Source organism: Strix uralensis, chromosome 3 (assembly GCF_047716275.1).
Source record: "Strix uralensis isolate ZFMK-TIS-50842 chromosome 3, bStrUra1, whole genome shotgun sequence".
In the NCBI taxonomy this organism is placed as follows: domain Eukaryota; kingdom Metazoa; phylum Chordata; class Aves; order Strigiformes; family Strigidae; genus Strix; species Strix uralensis.
In genome coordinates, this window is record NC_133974.1 from 130,247,618 (window position 1) to 130,272,523 (window position 24,906).

Below are 24,906 nucleotides of genomic sequence, written 5' to 3' on the forward strand. Positions count from 1 at the left end.
CAGATTATAAATTTAACACCTTAGAAAGAATAGTGACATACATTTCTTTCAAGATGTCTTGCTTTATTTGTTCATTCCGACTAATCTTAGGCTCCTTGTTCTCAGCAGATTCAGTAAAATATTCAGACGTCCCATTGGAAAGTTCTTCTTTCTGCTCCAAAAGAAAACGCAGGTTTAAAACACGACACATCAAGCTATGATTATTCAACATAAAACTCCATTTCTAATACTAAGACTTACAGATGTTCTTTATTATTTTGATCTGAGCAGTCTAAGAGAAACAGAATTATTTTTAATCTTTTAATATTTGGGAGTCTAGTCAGTTCCCTCCCCTTTCAGACTCCCAACAAACATATTTCATATGCTAAAATATACTGCAAACAAACAAGACTGTAATGCAAAGGATGTAGCTTTCCAAACCGTCTGAGGAAACTGTTGGCAAATATTTGACATCTTTGTGGCTCAAACTGTGACAAATGCCAGGAATCTCTCTTGCAGACAGGAGCATGTTTGTCAGGTTTTTTTCTGAAGAGACTGACTGGCGCAGTGGTCTATACACTTATTCTCAGAAGAATCCCCATAATTTTCCATACTTACAAAAAAATATACAGTGTTATTTGCTCATATAAGAAGGTAAGGGTTAAAACTTTTAATACTAACATTCAAATGCTCACAGCTTGTAGTGGTTGGCTACTATAGGACAACAGGGGAATTCTTTCTGGTCTCAGCTAACAGCAGCACCATGGTTTTATATAATGCAAGATTGGGGCGAGAGGGAGGGAAGGAAAATGCTCTTTTTCTTCAAGCTGCGAGCATTTCCTTTCACAGCGAAACAAGCTCAATGAGAGAAGAGCCATTTGCTGACTTCACTATTAACTACCCCGTACTTCAAAAAAGTATTATCTCTGAGGCTATGGAGAAGAGAGAAAAACACGTGGCAAAGTCAAGAAGAGAAGAGGCTTTGTGCATCTCCTTTTCTTTAATAGTATTTTTCTTCATCAGCCTGCCCGATGCAACTTCTGACTGGGGCTCAGCAAATGTAGGAGCACTTGTTTATACCCTTTCTTGCTCTGCACAGTGAAGCCAGCACACTGGAGCCAGGCGCTACGAAAGAACTGAAGAAAGTAGAGACAGACTGTGGAGGCGCGAGGCCAAAGCGTGTACATGACCGTTGCCTGGAACACCCCTCAGGAACCCGTCACTTACAGGGGATTAAGCCCTGCCCATTTTTATTTTTATTTCTATTTTAAAAGAGAGGGGGTAAACCTCACCGCTCTTTCCAGAAGAATAAGCCAGTGAAAACAACTTCCTGTTTTGTAAGCAGAAAGAGGGGAGTCAGGCAAAGAAATAAAGCCATTTCGACAGTTTAAAAAACTACAGCTGGTTTAAGCCTTCCTTTCAAGGGAAAATTATGGAAATGTTTTTGTGTGTATCGATAGATGCGTGAAGTTCTGTCCACTAATGCTGCAACACGTGTTTACAGCAGGCAAAAAACACAAGAGACGTACATGCAATGGGATTTCAACCTCAGAAATCAAGACTAACTAGTTTAATCTGAGGGATTAATTGCTGCTTCTATTCTCGTTAGAGGTACGGAGTCCCCTAATTTGACTAAATACATTTTCATATTTTGTAAACTATTAAAGAAGGGAATATTACTAAGATACTCAAGAGTTTAATTTTAAGAAAAGGCACAGGCTCTTAACTGCAAAGTCTGTAGAAACTATTCTGATTTTCAGAAACGTTCACACAACTCAGACTGAAGGCTCTTGCACAATCGTTCTGCATCGAAGCAGCTGGGGAGCACTCTGACTTAGCCAGAGAACGGGAGCACAAGCAGAAGCGTTTGAGCTGTCCTTGTTCTGCTTTACAGTAACTGGTAAGGCTAATACTATTAGACCGGCTTCGGTCCTCAGCTGAGGACATCAACACGGCAGCCCGACAGGATCGCCACTCTGCTCAGGCAACTCCAAGCAATAGGTGGGAAGCGGCACTTTGTACAAACTCCAGAGGAGGACTGGGGACAGTTCCCGTCCACACGTACTCGCTACTGCAGATAAACAGTCAACCTCAGTTCTGACTTGCATCTGATTACGAACAGTGCGTGATCGTTGCCTGGAGAGTTCCGTCATCCGGGGTGTGAAGAGCAGACCCTGGAGGGAGTCAAAGATGACGAAGCCATGTCACTTGTGAGCTGAGTCAGACTGGAGTTAATGGTCCAGAGCTGAAGGGCTAACACATTCCCTCACTATGCCATCGTCAACCTTCCAGTTTGCTTTCAAATAACTTATCACACAAAGCAGTGATAGAAAAGGGTTAACGCATTAAAAAAATTAAAAATCAAAATGATTTATATGTGAAACACTTCTGAACATGCCCTCTAAGTACAGTAGATTTTCCCCTTGGAACCACACCCTCTAAGTGGTGTATTTTGAGAGCTGAACAATTAACATAAGGCATATGAGTCAGTCTTTGAAAGACTCTGTGGGAACCAGAGAGCCTTTTGCTATTAGGAGTGATGTAAACTCCCTAAGGCTGGAATAAGTCCACAATAGAAGGCAAAGAGAGTCATAAATAACAACAATGGACACCCCATATACTACTAAGACACTCAGCCATTACTGGTGATACTTCCTTTATTTTCTTTATTAGGCTTAATAATTTTAGTTAATTAAAAAAAATAAAAAACACTGTCTGTTTTGGGAATACTATTTATTTCCTATGGGAACTTCAGGACTTGTTAAAGAAAGAAAAAAAGCTAATCTGCTCTCATCCTGTCTAGTAATCCCAAATTCCTTTTAGGCAGTGAAATAATTAAAGAAAAATATTCCAGGCATAAAAAGGAGGACAGCAGAAGCAGACATCATATAAACAATGACACCATGACAGAGAAAAACGTCAAAGCACCGCCAGACTTGTGACTTGACTCTGAAAGAGCTGCAGGGAGTGGGATTGCTGCTAACAAATTAAAACCACATTTCTTGGCAAATTGTTAAAGACAGACATATTTACATTTGTATAGAGACTGGGTGGGCACGGAAGATTAAAATGCTTCTTTAGCCCTTGAACTGCCAAGTTCTATTAGAAATATGTGCTCTTAAAATCCTAGGGCAAGCTCACTCCTTTTTGTCACTAAAACTCGGCAAAGAAGGGCCTGCAGAAAGGAAGCTTACAAAGTCTTGCTACCCTACCTGCTCATAATATTGGCCTCTCAAAACCTGATTTTAAGATCCTTAGTACTTATCCAAAGAGATGCCTGGGAAAAAAACTCTCTTGAGAAACATGATGGTTAGGCACACGATATACTTGCTTTAGGGCTTAACAAACTGAAAATTCATTCTTTTACTATCTTACTCAACTCTCTATCTCACTCCAAATGAAAAAGAAACCCTCAGAAATGTAAAAAGTGGTGACTGCCATCTGCAGCTCTCTCCAGGATGGCTGAGTTCAGCAATACAGCATTAAATACCCGCAAAAGAACTACTCATGGATGTGCACTCATAGAATCCTTACAACCCATTATCCTGAAGAGTGAAAGGTTTGGCCTTTTCAGCCTGACAGTGATACTCATACAAATCTTGAATTTATTTTTCTTTCAGTCCAGGGTTTGGGATGCTGGGCTGAAAGAAAAATTTCCAATGCTGCCCCTCTTCCCACCTCTTATTTGGTTTCATACTTTCTAGTTGTCTCTTACTACGCTCAGGGTAACAGTTGCACATGTTCATGTACCAATTAAGTAATGCTCAGGGATAATTAAATTTCGTGTCTGGTTAACAAATAAAAACCCCAAACACAATAAAAACCACACATTGTTTCTGAGCTGCATTTATCAATGTGGCTCAACTTGCTCATCAAAAAATACTTAATAGAAAACATCAATGGGTCCAAAAAATCAAATTTAGTATCAAGAGTGCTGTACGGGAGGGGACTCTGAATATAAAAATGTAGATGAAGCAATGAAATAAAGTATTATCCCAGGCACATACAAGTGAATAACATGTAAATGAGTAAAAGGAATCAGACAGAAACAGTTAGTTAGGGGAGCTTTATGTGAGCTTGCAACTGCACGATTTCTCTTAATGTCACTCTAAGGAGTGCCTCGAGCTCAACCACCTGAGATAACCTTTACATCTCAGAACTCTTCTAACAGATGATTGACAGATCAGAGAGGTCATACAGGACTCCTTCCAATCTGATAAACAGAAAAGGGCTCCTAAAGCAAGTGAGGAGGCTTGTCAGTGAAGGATGAATCAGATCCTATCATCTAACTGATAGAAAATCAACAGAGACAGGACTTTGGGTCTAGTCTTCTGCCCTCTCCCATCCCACATGAAGGAAAAGCTTCCCACAATTTCACGATGCAAATTTTTCAGCATTTCCAATGTAGTGAGGCATCTGTCCTAGCAATTCTACTTATGAACTCCTACCACATCATAAAACATTGACAGAAGTTTTCCAAGTACAGGAATGGATATTATTCTCAAACCAAAATACAGTTCCTTGATTGGACTTGCAGAATACAGCTCTACATTGTAAAATGGACTGTCCTGCTCTGTACGTCAGTAAGTTCCAGTAAAAACATTAAGGATCATTCCATGTTACACATGGGAGTACTGATTTTTCATTTGAAATAGGTATTTCTAAGGAATGCTGATGGTTTTAAAAAATACATTCTTTTCAAGATTGAAATTGAGGAAACTACCAGAGAAAACTGCACCTCTCTGGTGAGGAGCAGAACCATATAACCTACCTGTGGCCTAGCACAGAAAGCAAAATCTAACTCCTGGACCAGCGCAGTCTTCATTATCTACTACCAAAATTCATTTTGATTTGACACCATAGATCTTAACTATTAAGTTTTTGCTTGTCAAGAGACTGTACTATTTAGTCCAAGAGTTGGCCCAATCTGTTACAAGCCCCTGTGATACACATTCCACTTTCTCAAAATACAAGGTGTGATCCGGTTTTCTCACTTGATACGTAAGTCCTGGCAATTTCAAAACACTCCCAAGGTCCCCAAAGCATCATCAGATTAGCTTACTGCATATGGCTTCTATATGAAAAATGCCTTCTTGCTTTTGAAGTCTTTTGCTTGGACTTTAATCATATTTTACATATAGCAGGAATCCCAGCCTCTTCTGAATGTAGGAAATTCAGAGTTCTCTAGATCTGCGTTTGAACACTTGCTAGGTAACAGAAAATGGCAAAATTCCTAATAAGCTGTAAATGGCATAAAATGCAATACATGATTAAGAAAATGAAGTTGGGCCCTTTTTAAAAAATCAGTACACATCTGTAACACAGATAGCAAGAACATACATAACACCTTCTAAAGCCACAGAAGGTGCTCCTGAAACAAACCATTTATTTACATACTGAGAAGCACGTGATACGGGCTGTGTGTATTTGCTTGAAGGCAAACAGCCTTAAAATTAATGTTAAGTAATTGAGCTATTAATCATTCTGATTTTATATACTGATGCTACAAGACTCAGATTCTATCTTCAGAGAAAGTGTCCACTGATAAGAAATGGAGGAAAAGACAATGGCTTTTCAACCAAAATAACTCCTCTCAGTGACACTGAAGAAAACTGTAAAGCATACTAATGCTGAATTTTTTTTTTTCTTAAGAACACTGATGTCTTAAAAGCACACATCTTTAGCTAGCCTTTCCTGTCAATTTTAAAGTTCCTGCCTCCAGCTGTTATTAAAGGGGACAGGCATGCAAGATATAAGTTTTAAACTTTAAAGACTTTTTTAAAAAATAGAAGATATTAGGTGGAGCTCGACCTCTTTACCTCATGGTTTGTAAGTTGGGCAAAGGAATCTACTACTCAATTGTCACATGAGTATCTGAAGAAGCAAGGCACTCGTGTAATCTTGTACTACAGAGTTTTTAGCAGTCTGACATGAGGATCCTCCATCTGCCTACCAAATCTAAATGGATACCAGAGTCAACCCGTGCAGATGTCTAAACACCTATCAGTAATACTGAAGTAAACTTTGTATTTATCCTTCCAGATCTAGCATGGGTTATGACATAACTGAATACTACTTATAGTACCTGATGTCCACAAAACCATGATTCATATATGTAAAACTTCAATTCTTACAGAAAAAAATCTGGAGAAGAATACATAAATTTTAAAAAACAACTGTTCTCTTTATACAATTACAATAGTGTTTAACAACTGCAGGAGATCTTGGAAAGAATAACTAATACTCTTGATCTTGCTGGTTATACAGAAGCAAAATATGTAAAACAGGCAGAACTGCACAGCCCAGGAGATAATTACTGTTCAACAATTTAGTCAATGTCTTAGTTTGGTTTCCAAAACAACCACCACCCCACCCCCCACAAAGCCCCCAAGATTTGTGAGCTCACACTGGGGATCCATCCCTCCAAATAATTTCAAATCATTACAAATTGTTCAAAACTCCTTCCATGAACTTTACCATCATATATTTCAGCTTACTGTTCCGTCAAGTTATGAAATTCCTATTAGTTGTAACAGATTTCTGCTAAAGGCTGAGGGATGGATTGCTCTTTAAAACAATTTAAAAAAAAACATGGTCAAATATTCTTTGCCCAACAGGAATATGGAGAATTGTTATCAGAAACTGAAGTAATTTAAACCTTTTAAAGTCCTAGAGTCATCAAAACCTCACAGATGCACAGCAGCTAAATAAAACCTTTAGCTCACTGTAGCTTTAAACATTATCACTGCCAGCCTTCCACCCTGCACCTTTGCTGGGGGTGCCTGTCCTCTCAAAGTCTGCAGAGAGGAAAGAACATCACTCACTGGAAAGTCTAGAACCTTAACTCAAATCCCCATTAACCACCAGCATAAGCTGTGACAGCAAGAGAGTGAGAGGGGGGAGGAAAATGAGGGAGGCGAAAGAATGATGACAGACGATAATATCTTAAATAACCACAAAGTTTTGACAAATGAGATCTTGTGAACACTGCTAAGCAGTTACATTTAAATCAACTGAAGCACTTATAGAAGAAGCAACTATCAAAATCAGTAAAAGATTATTCAATTTGTCCCTACTTTTTGAGTACTGCTTCATATGGAAATCATTTTACGTGCTTAATCATCTATACTGCAGTTACCGAACCTCTGGTATTTCTGCAACTTCATCGGGATTTTGCACAATGAGGGGTACATAATCTTTTATTGATGATGTATTCACCTTGACTTATTGGCTTTAAGACAATTTAAGTATTTTTATTTCGTTCCATACATACTCTAATATTCTCTCTGCTTTTGAGATACATAATGCTGTAGAACAAAGATTTTCAAATCAGTTCCTTGCAGCAATATGTCAGCCTTTTTTCCAGAGATCATACAGTTAATTCACTCAACAGTATGCATGAACACTGTAATTGCTCTTTTCAGTAAAAATACTGTGCATTTATCAACAGATGATTTTCATTTACAGTCCTAATGCTCCTCTAACCAGCTCTGTGAGGTTTCTCTGAAATTCTCCACAGCCTTCTCCAGTCTTGACTAATTGAAGTAATTGTGTCAGATTCCATTTCATCATTTGTCCACTTCTCTGGATCATTGATATAACAAACAGCAGACAGCTATTAGACTTTTGCCATGCAGAAAATAAATCAGTCAGTTTGTAAGCTATAAGAAGAAACTACGACAAGTTCAGACAAATCTCACTGAGGCAATTCACAGCATTACCGCTCTCAGGTATCCTCCCCCCCCTTCTGCAGGAGGTTCCTACCCCCACTGCAGAGTTGGCAGAAGGGAGCACACACACACCCCAGCTGCTCCCACCCACAATTCAATGCACTAGCTTAAAAACCAGGGAAGTTTGGTTTGCATGAATCCACAAGACTCTGATATGCAGCGAGATGAGATGCAGGCACACAGCCCTTTTGGCAAACTCTGCTATAGGAGCGGTAATCTCCAAGGAGAAGAGACAGACAGCAGGGACAAAAGGGAATATTGTAAAAGTGCTGTTAGCTTTCTTCTTTATGACCAAGTCAAAGACTTTAGTATCATTACTTTGTGATGTAGTTTCTCAGAGAGAGCAGTCTTATGATTCAAGCTAATTTAAAGCTATCCTTACATTGAAAGGGAAATCTCACCCTTACCCAACACACGGCCCTGCCAAGTCTCTGTATCAACACTAGTGTTTATGCAGCCATGCAGTGAGTCTGACTGAAGTGATCCAGCTGAAAGCTAACCATGCAAACAACAAAAAAACCTCAAAACCAAAAAAACCCCTTCTTTTCAGAGAGATCAATGAATTAATCCAGCTCCCCACACCTGTCAGGTACTGACAGACACTGAGGACAAAAGTACACAGCTGAGAGAAGGGAAAAGAAGGCAGGAGGGACAGCATGTCTCAGCATCATCCGTCTTGCATCAGCTTGAGCAGAATATGAAGGATGAGTAGAAAAAAAGTGACAGAAGCTTCAAGTGTCAAAAGTAAAAACTCACCAAAGAGAAAACTCTTTACCTGTTCCACTATGTGGTATTATAGAGTTCATTAGTCTGCAGTTTCCTCTGCTCTACCTTTCTGAAAAAAGTAGTGAACCCTCTTCATACAGTTAGCAAACTACAGCTTAATACTGTTTCCCCCTAGCTATGTTCCCTATAATGACTGAAAAGAATTGAGCATATTATTTGAAAACACATGAAAACTAGATTTTATGAAATTTTAAAAAAGGGTAATGAAATCGAAAACCATCAACGAGACAAGTGTTACAACAAATGCAACATTAATGCGTGTTTTGGATGTTACTTGCAAACCAGGGTAACTCTCAGCTGCTACCTAAAGGAGGAGGTCTTGCTCTCTTCACCCAAATCCTGACTGCGTGCTGCTGCAACATTTTTTGTGTTACAATTGGCAACTGTGGGAGTACAGGATGAGTTGGTTCAGTGTCCTCCAATAAAAAACAGAGAAACTTCACAAATAAATTGGTTTTTGCTGGATCAAGTCAATGAATTAATTCATTCTCAACTGAAGAATCACTTGGCCCATTGTAACCAGAAAGGACAGGAATATGTCAAACTAGAGGGGATGTGGACTGACCTTTTCAGTAGTAGTCCACCACTACAGTAGTTTAACTGTGATATTTTTTATATATATATATATATATACACACACACAGTTCCTTGCCAAGATTATTCACATTTATGCAGTGTGAATTGTGCAACTGTATTTCAGTTTCCTTCTTCCCCTACCCAATCTGATATCACTTAACAATAAAAGTCTTTACAGTATTTAAGATAACTAAATTTCACATAAAGTCTACTAATCTTTACAAATTGCTGCTATCTGAAAAAAGTTTTCATTCTGCCTTCCAACAGACACACTATTCCAGCAGCATATATACTCTAATTAAAAGTCTCCTGTTAATTACACCTAAGTGTACATGTTTTCACGAAAGAACCAGAAGCCTCTTCCCAGCATAGCCATGTCATTCGTGCTCTTAGGAGTTTTAAGAAAGAGAATTCTCTAACGTACCTGAGGTATGTTACAATGGCACCATTTACAAAATCAGACATGTATGAAGAAGATGAAGTAGTTTGCTTTCGTTTCTCTGTTGGGGATTTTAAAAGGACTGGGCATATCTTTAGCACTTTTCTTCCCCTTGCGTACCTATGCAGGTTTTTTTGTTCAGTTGGTTTTTTTTAAAGTAATATTCTGTTTGAAAAAGAATCTTTATTTTTGTATAATATTCTCTGTAACTTAACGAGGCTCAGCAGAAAGAAGCCCTGAGATCTTTTTAATCAAGACAGGATCTCCTACTCCCCACTTTCTTTTCTGATTTCACATGAATGGTTAATTTTAAATTTCCACTTTAATGTCATGATTAGCTTAACCTCCTTCATGGTTTCCCTGCAACTGCTTCCTCTCATAGACTCTAGTATAAAGCTGATGTGGTTATCAATGAATACTCCATTGTTAGCACATTTTCAAATGCTCACAAGCCTCCAATAAGCCTTCCACCCATTTCCATTTCCACTGTTTCTTCAGATAACCCATTTCCATTTTTCCATTTTAGCTCTCTACATAATACTCATCAAGAAAATGTCGTCATTGACAAAGATGACTAATCTCTCCAGAGCTCTCACATATTTCCCTGGGTTTTCTCTTTTGCCATGTTCCCAAAACTGTCGCATTTTTCAAGATAAAACTATTCAAGATTGCAAACATAGTTTGGCAAAACAGGAAACAATGGTTTTATGTTTAAACGTAGCATTAATCAGCCAAGCTATTCTTCCATCTTTTCCTTGAGACTTCCAATTTGCTTATGTCTTTTCAATAACTTGCTGTATTGGTTTTTTAATAGAGATTTCCCTTCTTCCAAAATGATTATTACTGCCTGAAGCCTGATTTTGAGATATGACCACTAAATAGATTCTAGAAAATAGAAAATTACGTATCGATAGATTTTATTCTATTTTATTCCAGCTCTACTCCTTAGAAATGCTCTCAAATCTTTTATTAGTTTATGCTTAAAGTTAATCTGACAGAAACTGCCTAAATCCACCTTTTCCTTGATCTTCCAAGCTGCATCACAGAAGGCCTCAAATTGCTTCTCTCGCAACTGATGCTAAGGTTTGTGCTTGTGACTATCTCAAAAGCAATCTAATTATGATCTTTCCTAAGATGTAGGACATCAGAATTTGGCTACATCCCTTGAAACTCCTAGTTTAAGCACAGTCTATTTCAGAGACACAGCCTAAAAGGCAGTGAAAAGGCAAAGAATAAAGTGCTGAAGACAGGGGGAGAAAGAGAAAGCTGCAGTAAGTCAAAGAAACGTTTATCAGGCTGACATTAAACTGGTTCCAAGTAATGGGAAAGCAGGGCATTGAGCCTGACTTGTCTTGACAGAGCTCAGGAATAAAAGCTTGACCCAAACCATAAAACAGCATGAAAACAGTTTAAAAAAAAAAATAAAAAATTGTTAAGTCTTGACTAAGTGAATTGCAGTGACATTCAGCAACACTGAGAAGTGACAAAGTCTCCCTTAACGCATAGTCAACTACTTTTATAAAACACAGATAGGCCCTCAAAACCAAGGGTGTGAGCAGATTAAACGTTTAAAAGAACTTGCATGCAACATTATGAAATTATTCAAACCCAAACAACATACGGAGGAAAACAAAACATATGCCTCATTTTTAGCCCATGACAGAATACACTGGAGTATATCAACGGAAAGGTCTTCTGGGTGGTCTTTTGTAGTTTAGTTTAGAGTTCAAGCATACTCACTGCTAAATTGCATAGAGAAAAGTACACACACAAAGTGCAGATCCTTAGCCTTTACTTCTGGAGTGCCAAAAACTTGAAATTACCTCGCAGTGGCAATCAAACACTCCCCCAGTTTGGCAAAGTACTGAGCTGGAGTATATGACAAATTCGGTACTAATGTGCTATAGAAATTCTGGATCAACAAAACAGTCTGGAGTGAACCCTTTGAGTTACACAAAAACATTTGCTGAGGGTCTGTTCACTTCTTGTTAGTTCTCCAAATCGGGGCTCAGGGGTAACTTTATCTTACTCTCTCCCACCAACATACTGCACTGACCATCCCAGCCAGTTCTATGCACATGCATTGCATCTGGAAGTAAAGCCAACTCCCAAGACTTTATTATTGATTAGGTTATCATACCACTAAGAGATTTATTTTTTTAAAACGTAAAAGGCTTTAAACTCCCTTTTTAGACAACAAGGTGTTTCCATAGATCAAGATCAAATTTTGAAATAGTCAAGCTAAAGTCCACAGCATTATATTTTTCATTTGCCTTCTCCTTGCTACACAGAATAATATGAAAGAAACTAAAGAAAACTTCTCTTTTGTTTTATGGAAAGATTAAAAATACCAAATGAGGGAATTGGATATCTCGTAAGAGATACTTAAGCAAGAAGAAAGAAGATAATTATTTCTCAGTCAAAATGCAGAGACAGGATTTTGTAGTTAAAGCATCTAAGCAGCTTTCAAGACAATACTGAGAAAGTAGTAGTTTTCAAAATAGCAAAGTATTTCTAAAGCAGTTACATATTTTTTTCTGAGAGAGAAAAACATTTGCTTGATCCTCTGACATTTAAGGATACTTATCAATCTAGGAATCAAGATAATAAAATCGGCATTTAGTCTAATAAATAAAAACACCCTGCTTGATTTTAAAAAAATACTAAGTTGAATGAGTAGAAGAAAACCTTTTTTTTCCCAAGGGTCAAACATACTTTAATACCTCTAAGATAAACTACTAAAATCTAAATAGACCTCAGCATGTAATTCTGAGTCTTTCTGTGAGCACAGAAGAGACTGCCTGCCATATAGCAGGTCACCTGGGTCAACGTGAGCACTCCTGAGACAATCAGCAGTTAACCACAGCATAAAATTCATAAGCCTTTGACCCTGATAAAGCCTTCAGGATGAAATATTTAAGTTGAATTGTTTATGGTATTTAACTACACACCAGTGCCTTTTTCTCCATAAATGTTTGGTGGTTTTTTTTTCCCCCAGCAGGACTAGCACTGATCCATTTGAGTTGTTTTGCAGAACAAGTGCTAAGAAAATGTACAAGAAACCTGTGGACATTAAAAACTGCCCCATTATAATTTTGGAAAGTAAAAAGGACAAAATATAAAGGAAGAGATGATCCTTAAATCATCTAAATCTAAAATCATACCTAGCTTTCTAAATACATGGTCTTTTTCTCTGAGCCTTATATGACTCAGAAAATGCTGAGCTTCCAAAAATTCCCATTTTTATCTGCTTCAGACTCACTTCAGGATGTCCTTTTGAATACTTTGGCCCAACTGTTAACGTGACTTTCTGCTTCCAAGATGACAGTCACAAATACGTGAATAACTACATCTCTATACAAACAGTCGTCTTACCACTATAAAATAAACCAGAAAATTTATAGAAGGGTTTTGTACATACCAATACACCACTTTCACATGTCCAAGCACTTGGATTAGATTCAAGTTTACTGACACAAACTATAAATCTGTCTGGAAACACACGTAGCTCTATACAAAAAGAATTGAAAAGATTACAAAAATTATAACCATAATTCAAAACCACACGTATTGACAACATATATACATGTTATTTTAGTAAACAAAAGACTTTATTTTTTAAATTGCACACTAACTCACTTCATGCACTCCACTAATTTCTTACCTACTCTCTCTTCAACATCCCATCCCTCCTTTTGTTTTGCTTTTTTAAATCATTCCAAATAATCAATAAGCCAGAGTAAATTTAGTTCCCAAGAGGATAGTCATAGCTGCAAATTAGTCCACCTGCACCCCTGGACAAATATACCAGACAGAACCAACAGACAAACCACTTAACCATAATTTCTTTTGTGCCATTCTGGTGATGAGCCTTTTCATCACAAAAGCTGTAAATTATGTTTGTAATACAGCACAACATATTCAATCAAGACTTGGCATAAAAACTCAGCATAAGGCTGTTTCAAATTCTGACTGCAGTGATTTCTGAAGTCATTAAAAAAATTGGTTAACTACTACAGAACTACGATGGTTTACTCAAGATCACATGGTTTGTTATGAACACAACAAAAGTTTCTATTTACAAAGGATTAACAATTGAAGGGTTCTCAGATTAGAATAGACAAGACAAAGCTTTATTCAGTGTCTATCATCGCTGGATATTTTGTTATTTTACATATTGGATTATTTCCAGATAGCTACCTTCATATTCTCAGCTCAGATTTTTTTGCTGTAGGTTTTTAGTTTGGTTTTCTAAAAAGAGAATTACTAATTTTTAAAGTTTGTTGTACTTCAAAACCAAGCCATAACACCCTATTTTCTGGAACAAGAAAGAGACAAGGCAAGCAGAAAAAACCACGAGGTTGACCTCAGAATTTTTTGGTAGAACATCTCCTCACAATGAATTGAGTATAGGCATAGGGGCACAATTTGCCAGCAATGTTCAGCTCCCATATGGGTGGCTGCCTCTCTACAAGGTACTGCTGCTTCGCCAACAGCATATTTCCATTAGTATCCGACAAAGCCCTCTGAGAACATACCAGCAGCAACTTTTCTAGAGTCATTACAATGAAAGATGGGGATGTTGAAACAGATCGCCTTGCCTTTGCCATTGGTTGAAAAAGCAGACACAGAGACCTCGGATGCATCTGTACCGACACAACAGCTTGTTAAGCTACTACAACTTCATAATGAATATGAGCCTTTCATAAACCTTTCAAAAATATCAATTCTGTTAGCAAAAGGAAGTATTCATGTGGTGCCTTATGTCCAGATGATTCTTCTTCTGCTTGTATCCTCAAGACTTGAAAAGCCACCCCCAAAGGTCTAGTCCAATGGCTTTCAAACTGCGAGCAGTCTATGGACATCTTCCAAATGGACTACAAAAGAAAAACTGGACAGCTGCTGCAAGGACTGAATTTGGTATGTGGGGTTCCAATAAGAGCCTCTTAGGTAACTTTAAATACTAAGTGAGCATCACAAATTAAAGTACGCAACATTCTGCTTCTGTTCGGCTCAACATCTAGTTTTTGTTTGTGAAGTACTTGGTGTAACTTACAGAAAGGAAACATTGGTGCCAAATTATTTATTTTTTTAGCATATGTGCTTATTTTGTTATCTATTGAGAGAGAAACCCAGCCAAATGAAGTTCCTTTCTTGTCAGGAACTTCACATGGAAGCAAAGTTTTGACTGCAGCATCACAGGCTCTCTTTTTGGCAGCACTAGTAGGACAAGTTAATTCCAGTTAGACATCTTTATTGTTACATTTTATAACAATCTCACTTGCTGGCTAACAAAATGAAAGTATTTTTAGGTATTCATTGATGCTTAAAAAAAGCTCAAATTCAATACACAGAAACCAGTGTTGACTTACCAATGCAGACACTCTGCTATTCTATTCTAACTATTCTTCCAGGAAGCTGGGAGAACAAGTTTGATGAAATATTTAAAACCAACACTCCAATCTCTTCAACCAATATGGACATAGAAAACAATGACTTGACACTTGAAGAGAAATTTAAACATTTACAAATATGATGAATTCCTATAAAAATAAGAAATGCTTTAAAAATATCCATTCAAGTATTCAATATTTTTAAGGGCACCTAATTGATTTATTCTGCTTTTTTAAATACGAAAAGCTCAACACAAAGAGCAGTGATTGTTATAGCTCCTTTTTATTGCTGTTGGTGGGACAGGATTGATATCACTTCCTCACAGGGCATCTTGGCTTGAGAAAACATGAAAAAAAATCTGGTCCAATGACATCACCTGTGTAAAGATTTTATAGCACTGAAGTGAATGAAAGCTTTTTCTTGCATACACTTGTACTGTACCGTTGATGTCACAAGACACTCAAGAAATAATGAAGTGATTCATACTGCAACCTCTGGTTAATTCACCCTGCAGAGACTCAGTAAAATGCTGAGTCTCATCATACGTACAGAATTTGGTGTGGCTTAGCTGATTACCCTGGGGCAAGGCATACACAAATTTAAAATTAAGTTTAAAAAAAAAAATCCATCATATGTTAAGAAACACATCTCTCTTTTTTAGGATACATCCTCTGGGGAAAAAAAAACAAAAACCAAAAACCAAAAGAAAACCAAGATCTGAAAGAAATTTTGATTAAGTAGACCAAAATCTGACAAAGTATTAGTTTATGTTCCTTTTTTTCCTCCCAGAAATGGAAAATTCTAAGTAACTCTATAAGAAACTGATTTCTTACCACGATAATGTTTCCCTACAGCACAACGGAGATTAACCCATCTCTTCATAAAGTAGGCAGTAATGTGAAAACTGTTGGCTGCAACATAAAACAAAGGGATAATAATAAGTGTAAGGGTATATTTGGCATTCTTGTCTCAAAGTGTTGCACATCTGCGAAGATAGGATTGAGAGAAATCAGCAGCAGCAGCTCAAGAATACAAAAGAGAAGGTAACTTTAAAGGAATATTTTTAAAATGAAATGGCTCATACTGAAATCTCAAGAAATTAGTATCTGAAGCAAGGGAAAAATCTAAACAAATTACTAACCATCAAATTTTGGTATCCAACCACAGAAATAAATTTTATGAATTAATTGATCAGAGGTGTCTTCTGCTTGATAGCCTAGCGTCACAGTCACTAGTCCAATAGGCTAAAGTACTATTCACTATGATGTTTTCGTACATATTCTACAAGAACACTACAGATGACCATTCACTTAACTGCCTTCTAGAAAAAGGTGGCATACTCAAAGCTGACAGAAAAAATGCTAGCTATAAAAGCAAACAAACATACATGAAAGGTCTTAATTATCCACAATTCCATTGAATTAAGTGAGAAATGCATATTTTTAAACTCCTCAGTAGCTACAAGTAGACAGAGATAGCCTGGCTGACCCAGCAGGTACCTGTAACACACACAGAGGCTTCTTCAGTTTCTATTCCTGAGAACGACAGAAATCCTTGTGCACCAGGAGCATAAGGAAAGGACAGAAAGGATTCTATTACGGCGAAGAGACTATTAGACTACGGCTAAGGAAATCAGCTTTTCCTTTTGTTCTACTTAAATTCCCAAATGACCCTGAGTAAGTCAGTTAGGACTTGATTCATAGAGGTATTTAGCAACCTAACTCCCACTGCAATTGAAAGAAGTTAGCATCGGTGACTCCTCCTCCATAGTCTCTCTGTACACCTCACTAAAATGAATGTGCAAAAGAGGGTTAGTGGTGTTTGCCCTAACTCTGATGGGTTTTGCAAGACTTAAATTATTGTTGCTTCCAAGACAGTCAGGTATCCTAAATGCAATTACCACAGAAGAGTTAAAAAATTAAGTGCTACTGCTGTTCTTCTAATCTAACCATTTAAAAAGAAGTAAGGAAAGCTTGTCTGTTCCAGCCTCAATCTCTACTGAGCAAGTGCCAAGACATGCATTATTTCTGAGCGTAAGCCCCAAAATGCATGTCCTCTCCTGCCCAGTCTACAACTCTCCTACTTGTACAAGATCTCCTGGAGCTCACCACCGAGTGCTGTTCAGCATCACCTCTCATTAAGAACTATAGTTATTGATCACAATCAATCCCTTTGAAATTTATCAGCCATCTTTTTTCCTTCCCCTCAGGAAGATACCCAAAATTTGACTTCCCTTTAGAGATCAAGTCAAGATGTGACAAGTTAAACCATCCCTTAAAAATGATGAGCGCTAGAGAAAAATTTGGATGTAATCCACCAGCTTTATTAACTGTATATTTACGAGCACAATTAAAGAAAATTACTTTTAGCTATTTCCAGTTTGGCATCCACAATTCTTTAACGTTGTTAGTAGGGTTAGCCAAATCAAAGAATTTGCCCTGTATATACATCAGTTATTAGTGTGATAATAGCATCTTCCACTGTGACCTCTGTATCGCTGGAAAAATAACATTCCTAAAAGGACAACTTTGCAAACAAATCTTCAAACAGAGAGTCAATAGTAAAAGTCTTTCCACTTCCATTTGTCTAGGATATTCCAAATGTATTTTTCTTGAGAGGAACTTAAAATGAAGTAGTGTGAATCTTTTGCTTTTCACAGGGAAGAACATAATACTGTGTTCCTGAAATTCTTTTATGAATCAGTGACATGTATATCTGTTTATTTTTCTTGCTATCCTGGTATTCTCTGACAGGTTAAGTGTTTAATCATATTTGATTGGCTAATGGTCTGAACAAAATTTCAGATTCCTCTTAAAGGCCCTTGATCAGCTAGCTACTGTTCTCTGGAAGAGAACACCTACCTCAAATCTAAGAAAATAAATAATTACATAAGAAATCAAGACACTTCTACACTATTTTTGCAGTTTCAGCTCCAGTCTGGAAGTCTTCTAAAGCCTTCACAGGGAGTTGCACCTGAGCTAATAAACTCAGCCCAGAAGGACTAACACTAGAAAATAATTTGAGTGTCCATTACTATTTACTACTTGACTTTGCTGAAAAAGCCTGAACAGATGATTTGCTGTCATTTATTACTAACTGTGAGAAAATTTTAAGATGTATTACATTCAAGATACCTGTATTTTGAAAATATCACAGCCATGCTCATCAAATGTTCTGAAACCCTCTTGTATTTGACAGCTGGAGTTTGCAAAACTTCCCTAGTTTTAAAGTTGCCAGAGTTACTGCAGAACTATAAAAACAGTGATGTCCTCTTTCTGCTTCCTTCAAGAGAAATATATTATCCAATTAACCATTCTGCTTCATGAAATAAGAAACTTAAAAATAAGCCCCACAAGAAAACCTTCTTATCCGACAACCTCATGCAACCTGCAGCTTTTTAAACTTTCTACACAGTTACTCAGCATGAGTCTAAGTCTGTTCTCAATTCCAGACTTGTCCACCGTCAACACTGTTTAAATACTAGCACATACAAATGTTGGCTTTGGGCAAGCTGTGGATTATGCTGCAGGGAAGATGGCCAATATATCCTCAGCAGGGACCAAAAGCTGCTGTTCATGATATCTGGAAGGAAGGACCAACTGATATGTACCAAATGATCCATCACTAGCTCCTTTTAAGCACACCACAGAAGTTTTAATCTCAAGCTACATACAGTGTTTTGCAGCCAGTAACAGAGAGAGAAAATTCACAGAGCTTAGGCTCAGCAAATCCAGTTGGCCCAATCTTCAGTTTCCTCTTCATCGTGCAATGTAGACAAAGCTCCACTTGTAGATTACCAACACAGAAATAGAAATAAAATTGCTGTTAGTGATTTGGAGTTTTTTCTAACTTCAAAACTGCATACCTAAATCATCCGATCCAGGTTCCACAAGCAAACGAGGGAAAAAAAAAAAAAAACCAAACAAAAAAACCACCACAAAACACCCCCACCAAACCCAACAAAATAAATAGACCCTAAAACCCATAATGTGACTGAATAAAAGTGGCTCTAGAAAAGCCACAGTTCAATTTCAGCTGAAATACGCATCAGAGTGCTGCCTTTTAAGGGAATAGTAATTTGCCCTGCTTGTTATATTTCATAGTCCCACGACACCGAGAGGAAGTATCAGACACTGGCTCTTTACTGTAAGACTATCCAGCAACACTTGTTTTCCAAAGGAGTCACAGCCAAACTGACTTGTGCTTCCAGAAGGCTGCCAAGAAGAGGCTGTGGTACAGCGTGGAGCAGTGGGAAGCCCTCTCCCACGGCTATTACGGACCATTCATCTGGGAGCCTGGGAAAATGCCTCTGAGCTGCTGAGTTATCTGGAGCAGCCTGGCAGGTGTTCACTTCCCAGCACAATCTGGCACCTGCACAGCTCTGTAACTGAATTCAGTCAAGTCTTCTCCAAAGCCACAGTACAAGCCTAAAAAGGCTGACTGCCCCCAAAACATTTCCGTATCTGACAGGCACCTTCGTCTCATCACACAGTATTTTTACATCATCTGTAAAAAAAACACCTCCTCTTCCTCCCAGCCTAGATGTTTCACATTTCTGGCAGGTTGTTCTGGATTAGGACTGCCTCTACTTTTAGAAAGTAGCAACAAAGTAAATCATTGCAACACACAGATATTAAAAAAATTAGAGGATGTCTTTCTTATGTACAATGTGAAGTAAATACATCCTTCATTAGACTTTCTGAAACACTATATTGTACATTTAAAAAAATAAAAATCTACATTTTGCTTATGCTAGATTATTCCACACAGATTAAACTATACTAGTAATAATGTTTACAGTATATAGAGCTTTTCATCTTCAAAGTGCTCTACAGACATATTATTACACTGCTTTTTAGCAGTCATATTTCTCCACTTAAAATTATTCACCACCAAATCCAAATTCCCGATTGTTTGTAAACAAAACAAAAAAGGAACATTTTATTCTAAACCTACTGTTAATCACGCAACTTTCCTTCCCCAAAACAAATGTTCACATTCATAGCATGTGCTCCAGAGTAGATTGCCATTTCTAATTTAGAAGAGATTCAAAACCAAACGTTGGCATGTAAGTTTAAGTCCAAGTCTAAGATAGACCAGGGACAGCAGATGGAAGACAACAGACACAAAAAGCTGTCAAGACTTCCTAAATGTTTTCTGGTGTTCAGCACGGGTACAGAATTTCTGTATCATCTCAGACACCGACATCAACTCCCCCCCCCCCCCCCAAAAAAAAAAAAAAAAAAGGGGGTAGTTAATGACAACAAGCGTCTTCACCTATTGTAAATTTTTATACAAAAAATCCTGGCTTTTAGAACAACTTGAACAGCTCAGGATGGCATCCATTCTTTCCACTCATCCTTTCCGTCCATTCTGCCTTCAATTCAAAGAATTTTTAAGTAATTTTTAAAATTTTTCATTAGTTCAAGTGATAATCACAAGCAAGTACACAGGAAAATGTATACTGATCAATGTAAATTTATACTGATCAATGTAAATTAAAGTCCTAAAACTTTGGAAAAAAGTTCAATACATAAGAAAAGCATGTTCAGGCCAACAAATTTATACACATAAATTATGGACTGAAAGAGAAAAAAGACTTGCGTGCAGTACTGAGTGAGTATTGATGCAGGGTCTGATCTTGCAAACTCTTATACCTGCAAATAAATTCAGCTTAAACCAAGTATAGACAAAAATAGATTACTGATTTTTTTCTCTGTACTCTTTCACAATTTTATTAGTATCAGTGCTATTCTTCTATCTGCTAAATATTCTGAATGCAGGCCAGTTGCCACCACAAATAGGTGAGAGGTCTGTCCCATCCAGGATGCAGGGATAAGATTCTGTTCCTATCAGGGAACAGGGTCCCAGACTGGAAGATAAACATTTAACCTTTAAATGAATCTGATCAAGACAGGATGAGCTACGCCTAGCACAATCCTCTCTATCAGAACGCTGATAACTGAACATGGCACGCTGTCCAAAACTCTCAGAATATGAGCCGTTAACGGTCAAACTGGACTGAGCCGTTTTATGAAATCCAAAAGCAGGGTTGTAGGGCTCTCCTCTAGCAGGAGAGGGACGGAATTCATTCCAAAATCTGAACTATATTGGCCAAACTAGATTCAGGATAAGGCATTTCTTAGCCTGCTTGTCATGGGTATTCTGGAGGAAAGAGCGGGGAAGAAAAGCATCTATGAGACCATCTAGCTGCAACATGAAAAATGTAACCGATGGAGGTCCAGAGAACACACTAGTTCTGAAGGAGAAAGACCATCCTCCGCCCTCGTTAATACTTGAGATGAAGAGGCAGGCTGATCCAGTCCTGTCAAACAGCTCTTAAGATACAGTCTCTCAATACCCATTCATAAAGTATAAGCAATAATAGCTAGCACCACCTGCTAACGCATTCAAGCAGATAAGCGTAGAGCAATGTATTTGATGGTCAGTGTACCATTATCACAGACAACTGCTTTCTAATAGGAGACAAGATTTAATTTCACCCTTTTGTTGATCTCAGGCTCAATGACCATATTATTAATTGCAGGTGAGGGGCTTTAACACATGAACCAAAAGCTGTTTATGAATCCTCACTGTTTTGAACATATAAACTGTATTCCAGAGGACTTCTTTAACCACTGCAACGTGCCCAACAACTGAATGGCTGAGAATCTGTTGCTACCAGCCAAAAGGCAGAGAGAATTGGAAAACAAACCCTGTGGTAAACGCTGTCTGACAAGTCAGCAGCAGAGGAGAATCTAAAGTCTTTTCAAAGCGGCTCTGTCACCATGAAAGAGGAGCTGAGTTAAAAACTGTCTGATGCCACGTTTGCACATCAAGCTGAGCATCTCCCCCAAACTGGCCAGACACAGCTGTATCCAAACAGAGCACTGTCACTTACGTGTATCACTGAATTCCTCACAGTGATAAAAGGTAGATTCTAGCTAAAATGAAACACAGACACTGCGATGGTGATAAGTTTGACTTCCAGGGCACTAGGGAATGCACACAGTCACCTTTAAAGTACATGCCTCTTTCAAAAAATATGTCCTTTCAGCCTACCTGTCTCTGTGGTTTTTTCCTTGAGGATATCCATGAGCTTCATGAAATTTTTTGATGACATGAAATACTTGAAAGGGAGGATTTTGTATTTTAAATGTCAGGAATCTCTATGGAGCAAAGTCTTTTCTTGCACAAAAAACTCAATGTGGAAATGAGCCTGTCAGAATTTAACAGACATGACTGGTTCCCCTTATTGTTCATTAGAACAACATAATTGTGGGTGCCAATACTATGATGCTGAAAGATTTTCAAGTAAAGTCAATCAAACCTTTCAAGGGTCTCCAGGCTCTATTTTTTTCCCTGGCAATAGGAAATAACTTCTGCAAAACTTGTTCCCTGAGAGGAAAGGGTTTTAACGCTATAGCTCCCACAGCTGACAAGACTTTCATCTTCTACCAATAACAAGGTCTCTAGGCAAGGGTCACTAAAAATGTCAGGACTATACTGCATCACATGGCTACAAAACCTATGGGTTTGGTGAAAAAAGCCTGACAGTCTGCCACTGGAGACATGATGGGAGAGAATGAGAGGGAAAGAACAGCTAGTAGAAGGTATCTTCAGCAGAACTTTAAAAAGATGGCATGAACCTGAAGAGGTAGCTTCTTCAAAGCTGATCTTGATATATGGCAGCAGTGAATGTTCTTGTCTTTCTTTTTTGAGGATTCCTGTTAGGATAGACCAGTGGAGCTAAAAGGTAGATGTTGACAGTCATGACTCCTCTTTTCTTCTATCCTATCGACTAGAGGACACTTCAAAAGAAAGTGAGTTCTAAGAGACGTGTGTGGACTTGAACCAGCACGTGTTTCACACTGTTGTCTGAATACACCAAGTTGTGCCAGACGTTCATGGGTTTTTGTCTTTTCACACAACAGACTTGTTAGGTTTTTATAACAACTCAGAATATAAGGACATTCTGAAGCATAACAAATAAGTGGAAAGTCACCACAATGGAGCCTTCTGTATTTTCTCTTTTAAAATGCTGGCAAATGCCATAATTAAGTCAGCTGCTGAAAGGCTCTATTTCCAAACAAGTCTCAATCTCTTTCTCCTCTCACAAGCTCTGATGCAGAGAGAATACCACCAAAAAGACCAAGAACAACCCATAATTGTGATCATCTGATCAGTGCCACTCAGCTCTAGCAGTGAAACAGGTGCTGGTTGTGGTGCAAAAGAGCTGGAGACTGGCTGCAAAATGGTTTGTAACAAACTGCTGGTTTTAGCTCACTCAAGAATGCAGCGTTGTAAGGGACCACCTGAATTACACAGTATCTCGCAGTTTCTGGCATCAGTGTAACAGATGCTAAGTGCAAAAAAAAAAGGACAAAACCCATCCTCTTTCTCAATATTAAATACCAAATTTAAGGTCTTGTATACAAAAGACCAAAAATGATGAGCCTGTCTTGTGCCCTGGGAAGACAACAGAAAAGAACAGGCAGGCATTGCCCATATCCTATGACACACACCTGTGCACACACACACAAAAAAAGAAAACTAAATAATTAAAAGAAGAAGAGAAAGATACTCTGTAAACAAACACAAGACTGCCACCTTCTATCATCTTTAAAGAGGCTTTCTCATTTAAGCAACTTTTCCATGGATTTGTACAGTGAGTATTTCGCAGGTAAAATATTTTTCTCTGAATAAATGTAATTTGCCCTGCATTAGACCAGCTCTTATCTCTCTGAAGTTGGTGGAATACATCAAGTTCTGTTACTATGCCCACAGTGCATATTCAAGATTTCGCTGGACTTTTTAACCTCCTCTTTTCAAGTAAAAGCCTTTATTATTTCCTGCACTACTAAATTTTTATTTACTTCTATACATTTTTAATAAATTAAGGCCCAGGCCCCGCAAAGCTTTGCTGGTGGTGTTTATGATCTGTCACTTGTGCCTCTGTAGTCAATAGAAATACTCAGTGTGTAGTAAACACAACGTATCTAGTGCCTTCCGTAGTGAATCAAATGCACGTAACTGCTCCCACTGAACTACTTATGCAAAGAAAGTATGCACAGCTTTTTTCAGGAATTGGCCCTCCATCTCTATCTGGACAGATTTCTGTAAAGCCTTATAAAAATTTTCCAAATATAAATAAACCCACAAAAATGTTTACAATTTAAAAAGCTGTATTTTCTCTCTACCTTTGTCATAGGATAATGAACAAAAGAACAAAAGAGAGTATTACTGTGTAATATGGTAACATGGAAAGTTTAAAAGAAATTCCTATTCATATTTAACCAATAAATTACACCTACAATTACTTTTAGTTATAATGAAAATAGAAAGGACTTCAATGTTCAACGCATACCTATAATGATTTTTTTTTTTCTTAAAACATAGTGACAATTTTTGTTTTTCTTGGACTGCTGGTGATAGTTTGGGGACTTTTATACTGAGACTTCTAGGGAATGCAAGGGTTAAAGATGTGTAAAACAGATTTTCTCACAGTTTAAAGAGAGCAAAACAACACATTTAGGAAACCAGACAGCTAAAAGGTCAAAACGTTACACTTCCAGGTCAAACTTCTGGTTGCAATTAAGTAAATTCCTCTAAACATTTCTAGGGAAATCATATTTCTTTTAGGTTTTATTTCAAATCCCTATTCTTTCTTGCTTACATTGTAACCAAAACAATATTGCTCTCTTTAGAAAAATTTAATAAAGAGTACTTACTTAATTTTTCTTTTTAAAGGAACCTGACATTTCATCTCAAACTAAAAATAAAATCCTTATGTTTTCCATCTCACTTAACATACAGTTGAAGTAATTAAAAAAAAAAAAAAAAAAAAAGGCAAAAGCAGCTATCAACTTATTTTTTAAAAAATAGTCTGTTTTTTCCCTTAGAAACCATATTTCTCTTTTCATCCACTTTCATTATCTGTATTTTCATAGTAGGGATTGGTTTGGGTTTTCTGGGTTTTTTCACTAAATCAAGCTATTTTCC

The 24,906-nt window shown here is 37.6% G+C and overlaps 1 protein-coding gene across 1 annotated transcript in view; it reads right to left on the reverse strand.

Annotated features, from left to right (window-relative positions):
• SLX4IP (SLX4 interacting protein) overlaps window positions 1–24,906 on the reverse strand; it is an 83,002-nt gene that overhangs the window by 3,266 nt on the left and 54,830 nt on the right. The window contains exons 6-8 of the mRNA XM_074864397.1: window positions 15,738–15,815; window positions 12,932–13,020; window positions 42–151 (exon numbers count right to left, since the gene is read on the reverse strand). Coding sequence (XP_074720498.1) covers window positions 42–151; window positions 12,932–13,020; window positions 15,738–15,815 — 277 coding nt within the window. The remainder of the gene's footprint in view (window positions 1–41; window positions 152–12,931; window positions 13,021–15,737; window positions 15,816–24,906) is intronic.